This window comes from Tachysurus vachellii, chromosome 21, assembly GCF_030014155.1.
Source record: "Tachysurus vachellii isolate PV-2020 chromosome 21, HZAU_Pvac_v1, whole genome shotgun sequence".
Classification (NCBI taxonomy): Eukaryota; Metazoa; Chordata; class Actinopteri; order Siluriformes; family Bagridae; genus Tachysurus; species Tachysurus vachellii.
Genome location: NC_083480.1, coordinates 11,005,901 through 11,018,128, shown reverse-complemented (window position 1 = coordinate 11,018,128; position 12,228 = coordinate 11,005,901). Strand labels below are relative to the sequence as shown.

At 37.3% G+C, this 12,228-nt stretch overlaps 1 protein-coding gene across 1 annotated transcript in view; it reads right to left on the bottom strand.

Annotated features, from left to right (window-relative positions):
- ppp1r9a (protein phosphatase 1, regulatory subunit 9A) overlaps positions 1 to 11,938 on the bottom strand; it is a 43,051-nt gene extending 31,113 nt beyond the window's left edge. The window contains 2 exon segments of the mRNA XM_060896851.1: positions 9,835 to 11,241; positions 11,864 to 11,938. Coding sequence (XP_060752834.1) covers positions 9,835 to 11,133 — 1,299 coding nt within the window. The 5' untranslated portion in view covers positions 11,134 to 11,241; positions 11,864 to 11,938.
- Between the last annotated feature and the right edge of the window lie 290 nt (positions 11,939 to 12,228).

Here is a 12,228-nt window from a genome sequence, read left to right as displayed (position 1 = left end):
CATCCAATCTGCCATGGCAGACACCCAAGTTTCTAGCTTTAGCAAGACATTTGCACTGCATCTGCACAAACCACTCGTCATATTCTTAAGCACTTCCTCCTGGCCATACAATGCTGACTCATGCCAGACGTATATAACATCATCTTAGAAGGTCCACTGATCTATAGTCAATTACTGGACTCATGAGACACTGCCCAAAATTGTGTTCATGTTTTTTTTTTAAGACCACAAGTCTCACACACAAACAAAAAAGGTATCGTTGAAGACTATTAATATTAATACTATTAATATTGATAATACATTGCCAATAACTGTCATACTCCTCCATTACTACATTATTACCACATAATGGTGTTCTGCTGCTCCGATTCACCTTAATAAGATATGATTCACATTAGTAAACAGTCTGTAAACATGCTCAAAATAAAAAGGGTCAAAGACCCACACCCAAATTTTATAAAGCTGCAGACATGATAACAGAAAGCAGCCTTTCCCTTTCAGCAAGGCCGTGTTTGTAAACTAACCAAAATTAGACAGCAGCTCTGACAATCAAGTAAATGACTGACACACTTCACTTTCCGATCACAATAAAACACAAACAGGAAATGGTAGCAAGCTAACCAGGCCATATTAGCAACAACTTCATGTTAAACAAAAAATGGTTTGCTTAGTCACCCAGTACTTGATAACTGTAGCACATTGTTAAGCACAATTAGGGTTTTATTATTATAACACTTCTGAATTACTGGAGAAATTATGATAATGGCAGCAGAAAAACTACCCCTTCCAAAGTACAAATGATTCGGTTGTATCCCAAACCATATATTCTATATAGGCATGCTATTGTGTGTGGTTAATGGTTTGAGTTGTGCTTTTGTTCCTGACCCTCTCTTGGTTTGTGTCATGAAGTTGGAGAGTTGATTTCCAGTGTATTGTTTCCAGTTTTCCACTTCTTACTTGTATGATCATTTACACAATTGTATTTTGCCTCTACAGACGTTACTGTCAGATTAAGGGAGGAATCAATAACATTTCCATTTCCATATACATCAGATAGAAATTCAGCTTTGATTGATTACAAAGAAAACGCACTTATTAAATCCTGAGTGGTGCAGGCCTTGAGTACCATCGAAGCTCTGAAAACCCTCTACAAAAAGCAGCTTCAGATAGCAGACATGAATATTAATATATGAATACATTAATATCAGCCAGACCCATATTCTGCATACAGAGCCAGTCCTTCAGTTAAGTGGGAAACTCAAATTTATTTACCTTTTTTCCCTTGAAGCAAACTGACTGCAATTTATTTCCCCAGGAATACACTTTCTGCCACTCTTTAATTTTGGGCTTGAGGCAGTACCACTGAGCATCTTTCCATCCAACAAAAAATTCACTAACACAGCGAGAGAGACTCCCAGGGCACAGGCTTATACAAGATACTCTGAAAATGACAAACCACTGCTTCTTTCACGTCTTACTCCAAGGCATCTCATATAGCACAACGAAAAAGCCTGCAGTCTCTGATATACTGCGGACCGGCATTATGAAGGTGGAATTTACCGATAACATAAGCACAATGAAAGTATATTAGATTAGTGTAAGTACAGTATAAAAAAAGTTCTTCCTTCTGTCAAGATGAACTGCAAAAATTCTCCCTCCAGTCATGTTGCTTATAAAGCCATTTAAAATTGGCTCTCTAGTATTTCTCTAAAGAATATAAAGCATATGTTTGATTTAATTAGGGACACAGAAGCAATTTTGAATGCTGACTGTAAACAATGTTTGTGTCGCACTTTGTAAACTGAGCTCAGCACAACAGCCTGTGTGTACAGTCTGCTTATATGTCCATAGGGTCGAATATCAATGAAATGTGTCTCGTGCGTTTTTCCGTACTTGGAGCAGAGTGAAAACATTGCCTGTTTCACTCAAAAAGCCTGAACTCAAAGTAGAAGTGGTAGCACTCGCTCCTGACACAGCCAGCAACGACGTGTTTCCTTCCCACAACAGAGGGTTTTTTTTTGTTTCACTAATTGGTAACAATTCAGCTCCACATGGAGTCAGGTATAATGCACAGTAAGAAAGGCAAACCTTTGCCACAGGATAACAATGTGGAAATTAATGTAATAGGAAACGTCAATTACAATGTAAACGCTCTTCAAGTTCTTCCTTCCTTTGAAATATTAAAAACCCCTTCTTACAAGAATGGACTTTTCTTAGGGGAAAAAACCTTGAGCTCAATTCAAGGCCTTTCAAATGCTGTACATTATTATCAAGAGTACTACAGTATTTCAACCTAATCATTATGTGCCATATATGTATACATATGCACTGGCCAATGTTCTCTCTACTCACTTGTAATAGAAAACACATTTACTTGAAACTCAACACAGAAATCTGAAGGCAGTTGTTAGAGAAATCAAATGTGTTTCAAGCAAATCACATAATTTTTGCAGGATGTCTTCAATAATTCATCAGCTGAAAACAAACATTTTCTCTAAGCATAGAGCTGAGTTATTGTTATCACTATAATGTCATGCTGTGATTAACATTTTCATCAAATTACAGGACAAGAGATCAGCTCGTAATCCAAAGCTGGGGACGTGCCCTTGTACATCTATGAAAAATATTCTGAGACCTGTCTGCGTACATGCGCCTCTTCCTCTGAGCCTGAGTGACAAAATCTGTTGCAAATGCACAAAACCGTGACTCACAAAGACCTAGTACATCTCACGAGCCTTCTAAAAATGGAGTATTCATAGCAGGTTGTTAGCATGCCCCATGAAAGGCATACAATAAAGCGAGTCCAAGATCCATTTCTTCGTAAATTCAATTAAAAGATTGAACGTTTCAGGTGCATTTCTTAGAGGCATAGATAATTTCATTTCAGGTCCAAAATGGGAGTTAGCAGAAGCCAAGGCTGTAGATCAGCCTCACTGAATCAGACCACAGTGTATCCTTTTTCCATTGAGTTAAGGCCGGTGTCTCAAGTGCTCTGCATAAACTGTTAACTTATAAAAGATTTATACTACAGGAACTCTCTCAGAGAACAAAACCAATACCATAAAGACATGAGATGATATGGTATAATTGAGGCAAACTTTAAATTTGGATTAGCTGATTTATATTTGATAAGCTGTGTATTTCGACCATGCAAAAGTGAAAAGCAAAGCAGACTACATACACATTTCTGTAAAATAATGACGGAGCAGAGAGCAGAGTGTGTAATTACTGAGTCGTTTTAGATCCACTTAATTCGAATGAGGATTCAAGATGTTTCAACCAGAGCCAGCATTTTCTGATGCAACATTTTGTCACACCCTTTAAGCGCTGTTTAGGGGACCCTGAATGCACAAGGACACTCAAGAGCAGACACGCACACAAGAGACAAGACACAACACAATTTAGTCACACATGTAACTGCTAAAGCTATCTGGTTAGACTGGGATTCCTGGTTATGCATGACACACAATTAAACAAATATCAGGCATCATAACCCGATCATCAAGTATTTATTATTTCATTTATCTTCCTAAATTTCAGCTGCAATGATTTAAATCAGCTAGTGTTGTTTGTTCGTCTCCAAAAAGTGAAGCTAACCTAAAATGGGAGAGTTTTCTAGAAATAACGCTTATTTGCATTCAGGATTTGAATAGAAAAGACTTATTTTCTGAGGTTCAGCTACTGTGACGAGCCATGAGTTCAGTAATGTGTCTGCTTATGAGCAGGACATGGTGTTAACACCTGGTTAGAGAGAGCAAAACGCTGAACTGCCCTTTCCTTGTCCTCTTGCTCATCTCTATCCATTCCTCTGCAATAGCTGTGTCACGGTTTGAAATTTTTATTCTATGATCATCGTGTTTTTTTATACCAGGTTATCACAGTATCACAGTATGAGGGTAAAGAAACCTTTTATTACAAAATCTTTGTACAAAAGTCTCTTAAAGTGTCCTTGTATAGGTCTACAGAACAAACACAAAAAACATCAAATCTCATAATTATTTTCCTTTCCCCTGGATAAAACCTATGGCCATATACATACCTAGAGATGTTGCTGGATAATGTTTGTAGTAATCATGCTTCATACACCTCATATTAATAGAATATTTGACCTTAATTATAAGGGCTTGCTGTAGTGCACTTGGCTAGAAATCCTGGAAGCATCACTGCTATTTTTCTGGGTTTTAAACTTAGCCAAAACCTGATGTCGATTTTGGATATCAACATGTCAGTTTGGACTTAATTTATATTTTCTAGAGTTATTTCTACTTGATCATTTTGTAGAAGGCAAAATACAGCATAAGCTTTAGAAATCTATGTACAAAGTATGAAAAATATCCACGTCTCTTTCAGAGATACTCTTGTATTACCCTACATTTCATCTGTCAAACACTCAAAACAGAAAGGCCTTTAGAAAGACTGATTTTCCATCAAATCATGATGTAGAAAAAAGGAAAAAAAACTACCTTCTTACAAATTTTCAATTTAATCCATATTTATAAATAAATAAATAAATGGTGTTCTGTTCATACACTGTGACTAACCATGAATCCATAAAGACTCCAGGAGGGTTGTGCTAAAACAACCACAAAAAAAACAACAACAAAAGAATAAATAAATAAATAAAAATAACCATCCCAATATAGAAGGAAAGTTCAAAACATCATGATCAATCAGCCTGAAACCTGGCAGGAAGCTTTCAGATGAAACGTGTTTTTTATTGACCAGCACAATCCGTATCATTGACACGGCAGATCTTTACCTATATAAGCACTTTATGACTATGAACCTAAACCTACATAAATGTTTATTTAAAAAGCATTAGCAATCAGGCATCATTAAGAGATCTTTCATTATATCAGATGTCTAGATGACATAACATCTGAACAAAGTGGCACATTTCTCTTAACAGAAGACTGTGTTATGACAGTTTCTGTGCTGACGTACATGATGTACTGTACGATGTCATAACAATTGACTTTGTAGCTCAGTCTCTTCATGAAAAGCTGCTAAGTAACACACCATTATAAAGTGGTAATGGATTGGTTTTTATTTTAGAAATAAATCTAGTTTTACATTTAAATCCAAAAAAACTTGTGGAAGCTACTTTTCTGTTTGTGATTGATTATGGTGACATATTATATATGCACGCAGCCTCCTCCATATTACGGAGCCTGTATCATCCATCTCTACACTTTATTACAAATGCAAAGTCCCTTACTCACCATTGTATTTTTTATGATCTGGTGGGTTGGACATCACTGACCACTCGCAGAAAACAGCATTGGTATATTTTTATATATAAAGCCATGCTAGGTAAACTTCCAGCTTACCTCTGTACCCTCCTCTGTCTCAATTCTGCTAATTATCAGCTACGCTCTTCCAAGTGGTTGCTTTTTAATGTACCCAGGGTTTGGACAGATTTGGGGAAAACTGCATTTTTATACTATGCACCATGGGCATGGAATAACTTGCAAAAAGATCTTAAATTAGAAACATGTATATCAATAAATACATTTAAGACCATCATAAAAAATGTGGTAAAGGAGACATGTAGTTGTTTTTCTTGAGAAGTCCTTGTATTTGTATGATTGTATGTATGTATGTTTTTACTATGTTGTGTTTATGTATGGCTGCTACCTTGGCCGGGTCTCTCTCGTAAAAGAGATTTTTGATCTCAATGAGACTTCCTGGTAAAATAAAGGTAAATAAATAAATAAAGTGAAGACTTAAGCAGTGCCGAATCATGGCGCCATACATACCATATCATATCCTCTAAGAATCAAGTACAGTTTTTGCTTTCAAGGTTTTTACGCATTCTGAAGACCTTAAAGATTTTCAGGAACACTTATCTTAGAGTAACAAATGTTTGATGTTTTAAGGACTATACAACACGTACGTAAGCATTTTATGAGAAATGGCAAAAACCTATAAAAACTATTCCCATAGTCATCAGGTACATCATACACTACTGCATCTACTTGCATCACTAATGTCTAGTAGACATAACATCTAAGACAAGTGGCAGTTTTTACTTGCCAGAAGACACAACATGACAACTGATTTCTAGCACAGATTCAATGTGAAATGACAGGTTTTGACATGTCACATTATTACCATTATTTGACAACACGAAAGTGCACTGAGCTACAAAGTAAGCTGTAATAAGGCTGTCTAAATGTCAAAGAATGATATTCTGTCTGAAATCAAACTTAACCAACAAAAGCAGTTCTTTTGACAGGCTAATGTTTTTCCACACTAGCAAGTAACAAGTCAGTTGAGACACTTTGCTTCTTATGGGGGTATAGTAACTCATTCTGTTGCTTATAGGCATGGATTAGCAAATTAGCTAACTTCACTAGCCACATACAGTACACTCACCAGGGGTACAGTACCAGCAATCTCGACTACTTTCTTCCTAGCTTTATTTTTCTTCATATTGCCTTTACAAACATATAATCCAAGAAATATAACAAGTCATGTATGACCAGGATAGATTTCAACATGGTTAAGAGCTGTCTTCAATTTTAGTGTATCAAACAGTAAATGGATATTAGCGGTATTGGGAGTTGGAGCGGGAGAAACTGAAAAACTACACACTTTGTACCACTTATTCAGAGTAATTATTCAAATCAAGTCTTTGAAATGGTTTCTTTACGACCTTAAACCTAATCACATAGAATTGACAAAATCTCAATTCAGGTTGTCGTAGCAGTTATCGTAGTTGCTGAAGTACAGTCCCAATTCATGATTCGCTAGTGTCAGTTTAGTAATATACATAGTTTGTGGAGCACTACCATCAATCCCTTAAGTAAAAAATGATAGTAAATATTGTAAATCAACCATAATATACAGCAAACCAGCAATGTCATTATTATTCAGAAAATAAATGACAAAGCTACATGACTAAGCCTCAGAGGATCCAGTGAAGAGAGCTGAACAGTAGTTCTGTGATGTGGACAATAACTCATATGAATAGGAGTGCCTCAGGACAGCCAGCTCTGAGACTTGGCATCACTGCCAAAAACTGCCAAAAACACATTAAAAAATAAGCATGAGGGATGAGTTATGATCACCAATAGTATTACAGGAACAGGTCGGGAGATGCAGTGAAGTCTGTCTGGATTTGACTCTTTTCCTCTTCAATGAAATGAAAATTCATCTACAACTTTCTACAACTACAATTTAACTACCTTTTTCCCCCAAAAAATGTCAGATTAATTAAAAGCTTCAACTCTTACAATGATTTATCCATTTTCCAAAGCATTTAGAAATAGTACAAGGTGAATTGTGCAATTTTTTGCAATGTTGTTAAGGGAAATAACCTGTCAAATGCTGAATGGGTCTGATAGGAGAAGTGGCATTTTACCAAACCACTTAAAGGGTTCCGACTAAAGACAGATTGTTGTTTGTTTTAAGCGCTCAAAACAAGCATGCGACCTGACAGAGTTTGATATCCCATATGATTAATGACCACACTTTGTCTAGTGAACAGAAGCCAAAGGCCATGGAACAATTCAGCCTGGTTAAATGTTAACCCACTCAACACAATGCCAATTTTTAGAGGACTGAGGCTCTCTATTTACTCCCTGATTATAAGAGGACAACTGAATTTCAACAGCCCCAGGGCTATAAATATAGTGAGCAGTGGTTGGAGAAAGCAGGTCTGTCAAACTACCAAACCAGCTGGAGTTTATAATGTAAAATATAATTCACACATTTTCTGTCTATAAGACATTATTTCCTAGCATTTTGTTTATTTATAGCGGTGGGTAGGAAACTAAAATATGAGTTCAGTAGTTCACATTCCGATAATAATAATAATAATAATAATAATAATAATAATAATAAGTGCAGTTTGGTGTAATATTATAGAAAGCTAATATTATAGAAAGCTGATTTAAAGACAGATATATGCAGGAATTCGAAAAATCTGCATGAACGGTAGTACATCATGTCATTGCTATATGACTAGATCTTTGGGAATATGATACAAACCAAGACAGAAAACACAGAGAAGGAGAAGGGATACGGAGAGAAAATATACAGAAAATACAACCGGTATCGTCATCCTTGTACATATGATGATGCAGTATCCTATAAAAGCTTTGAGGACACTGATGTAACTAATAATGACCATAGAAATGTTAATCTTTGGTTGTTTTTTTTTTTTATTCAATTGCCTATACAGCGTCTTGCTAATTTTAGATGTCGTCTGAGAGGCTTGAGATATCATAGCTAATCAATAGTGCAAACAGAATAACCATAAACTGCAGCTTTATGGCCTGTTCGCTTTAAATGACTAAATCAAAGTTCATTGATCTGATGGGGGAAGTGCAAATGGTCCATAAGATTTTAATTGACTGCATAAATTGATTACTAAGGTTTCCTAGAATTATCTTTCAGACTATTGAAGACAGACACTATTTAATTAAAAAAAAAAACCAACATTTTATATATATATATATATATATATATATATATATATATATATATATATATATATATATATATATATATATATCAATGCTCTTGTGTTGTTGGTACCGGAACATTTCCACCCCTAGCAATCAGAAGCAAACAAACCTCTGTTTCCCATTAGAACAACACAACTCACAAATTACAGTCTATTCCTGGGAGATTTTTGAATATGAGGCTTTGAATAATTTCAAATAACAGTCAAATGAACCCAAGAGACCAGAGAAGAACAGAGCAAGAGGCTGAGCCAAAATGAGCTGTGAGGGCAGCAGCTGGTTTTGTACACATCTCCCAACAGACATGAATGGCCGTCCAAATGCCAGCGTAAGACACCGCATGCTCATTAACTAAATTACACTGCATTGATCACGCAAGAAGAGGACTCAGAGCTCAGCCAAGACCAAAATTGAACTTCCTAATACATTCATAGTTTATACATAATTAAGACCTGGAATACATTTTAACAGTGGGCAATGGCTACAGAATAAAACACAATGGAGTAGTGTGATGTGAAGCAGAGTTACTGTAATCAATAGTTATACACTGTCCTTGTTAACACCCATAGGTTTTTATCCATTACCTAGGCTTAAGTTATGTGTTATGAAGTTGTTACTATAGAAACACTAATGTGTATTAATATAAGCCTTTGCTGTGAGCACTAATGTGAATTACAGCCAGCACTACTGTAAGAGCTGCTATTGTAGAAAAGTAAATCAACACCTTTTGACCAATCAGATTTAAGAATTGAACAATGCTTTGATATAAACATATCAATCAATCAGATCTGAGACTTGAACAGTGTTGATCAGTGCTTAGGATATTCAGAAATGAATAATGAATAAATGAATAATGAATAAAAACATTCACAGAGTTTCACAGAATAAATGAATAATGTATAAAAACATTCAAAGTTTCGACAAATGCAAACAAAGCACAAAGAAAATCAGCATGACCTCACACAAGACATTTGCATGACTCCAACTGCAATGTTACAAAGGTTAAAGTTAGGACTAGGCCAAATTTTCTTCTTCAAAATTTTACAGTATATAATTTTTTACAAATTACAAGTTTAAAAAAGATTACTAGCAAGAGAAAATGGGAAGAGGACAATTTTATAAATGTTACAAAATACTAATTTAAACGTACAATCAGTTACTAGAAACAGTGAGTAATAACTGAGTCAGAAAATATCTGAAGCCTGACAATAGCCTGACAATAGACAATAGTTTATTAATAATAGTTATTAAGTGAATATATCACAATATTACAATTCTATTGTCATATCTCCTACACACAATGCATGAGTTTCAAAAAGCACATGAATTTAGTAAAACCAAAGACGGCCATGGATGAACATACCGTTATCACCGCAGTGCTGAATCGAATTTTCCGTTTTGGAGGTATATCTTCTTTTTCCTCCTCAGGAAGGCCAGGGATCTCAGTAATCTCTGATCCAGGATCATAGTTAACATCATCATCCCCATACAAATCATCCTCCACGTCGGTGCAGCTCTCTCCCCAGCCCTGGTAGCAAGCATCTCCGTCAGCATTGTAAATAACCCTCTCATTGCCACAGTATTCCTCATTGGGCTCTTCCGTAGGATAAGATGCTATCCAGATAGAGTCATCTTTAGGCTCATCTATATCCTTTTGAACCTTGCTGTCAACTGAGTCAGGTGTATCCTTTTGTGGTTTGTTATACACTGACGTGTCATTAACTTGAGCAGAGTTTGTGCAATCTCCAGCAGCATCTTCACTCTGAATCTGCTCTCTAGAACCATCTACAGCCTCACTGCTTCCTACATTCCCATGTTCTGCCACAATCCTCTCCTGGACCTTATTCTCCTCAATAGCCTTTGCCTGCTCAGACAAAGGGCTGGGACTGAGAAGATCTTCTGAGGAGGATGAAACTGGAAGAGCGTGCTTGTTCCCAACACGTGTCACGCACATACCTTGTGATGGAGACTGACGAAGGCTAGCGTCATCCTCACTGGCGTCTCCGTGTCTTAGTGAGCTATCTGGTGAATAAAGAGCGCGACCCCTACGGAAAGTGGAACCCGAGCCTTGATGGTCTAAATTCTCAAACACAGCACTGAGCTGGCTGACTGTTGGTGAAGACGCCTCTGCTCGTGAGCAAAGACTGTCCAAGGAGTCTGTGCTGCCCCTGTTGGAACGTGACCCTCGCCAATCATCCAAATGCTCATGAGAACCCCTCTTATCTCTGCCGTATGTGTACACAGGGGACTGAGATGTATCTCTGGAGCTCTGCTCAAAGAGCTTCCTTGTCTCTGAGAACTTTGAGTTGCCAGTTCTCTCACTATGCTGTAGTTTGATTACTGAGCCATCTGCCCGGTTAATGAAATTGGTCGGTTTGGTAAGTTTCTGTGGAGATGTCTCGTCTCTTGCTCGAAGCCTCCCAGAACCCGTGTTCTCCGTGCCCATCTGCATAAACATGTCCTTGATTCGGCTGACGTGTGCGCCATACTGCCGACCACGTGGCTGCCGGATTCGCTCTGGATCTTTGTTCTTGGTTTCGCCATCTTGCCTCGGCTGGTCGAAGGCCTTCTTGAGGGCCTGAAACTCTGCCCTGTAGGCATTCCTGTGCGGAGAGGCACTCCTCAGGGTGGTCCTTTCTGCTGAAGCCTCCGTCTTCAGCATCTTCGCCTGGGCGACGGAGGAGATATTTGCCTTCAAATGTGTAGTAGCATCACTAAATATCAATTTTGTGATTCGGTCTCACTTTCTGTAGGACAGCGTCAAAGTACCCTAGAATTAAAAAAAAGAAAGCACATTAGGATGTGAAATTGTTAAACCATACTATACATTTGGATGTTTCCTTGCAAAAAGCACTGCTGTATCATTTCTGTAAGGGTAGGGCTACTTTCTTTCACAAATGCACTTGGTGCAGCGTAATTCACTGAGTGCACACTAATGAAAAAGAGCTCACAATAAAATGGCCTTTGCGGTTGTTTTCAACAGTATGCACTGTGATTACATTCACAGGCTACAAGGATAGACCCATAACACAGACACTTTTTGCCAAATAACACAGATCTTTAAGCTGTGTGACTGTCCACCGCCCCAGAATATCCATCACTCGTCCACGAGGGCTGGAAGACTGCGCACAGGGAATCTATTCTTTTATTTAGAGCCATGCAAGTTATAAACAAATCAGGCCCAAATCAATATAAGTGTTTCAAACACAACACAAACCAAATGTATCCAATCATATGAAGGGTCATATGAAGTTTCAAAATAATTAATTACAAGCTTTAAGAATAAACAAGAGCAACAGAGTCAGTCTCGGAAATCTTAAATAATGTTTAAATGCCCACTAAGAGGTCAAAATCGACATGTATATCTGTAGATCTAAAGCAAAATGTCTCACCAGTTTATGCAGAAAAGCACATCAGGAACAGAAGGAAGATAAACAGGAAATATGTTAATATACTAAAATATATACTACAAGGCAGGTCTACACTACAAACGTTATAAACCTCCCTTCAAATACATGGACGTGACACCAAACTGCGACACTTTGACAGAGGCACAAATGCTCCTATAGGCTCCAGACATCTGCCTACAACATCCACCCTTTCTATCAACAAACACTGGGCTCGTTTGCATATACACAAATGAGCCATATGCAAGAACAAAACACACCTATTCAACAACAAAACGAGTTGAAAAGCAGAAGTAACTCCTGCTGAACTCCTCTGCAGTTGCTGTTATCATGTTCAAAACAAAAGGGTG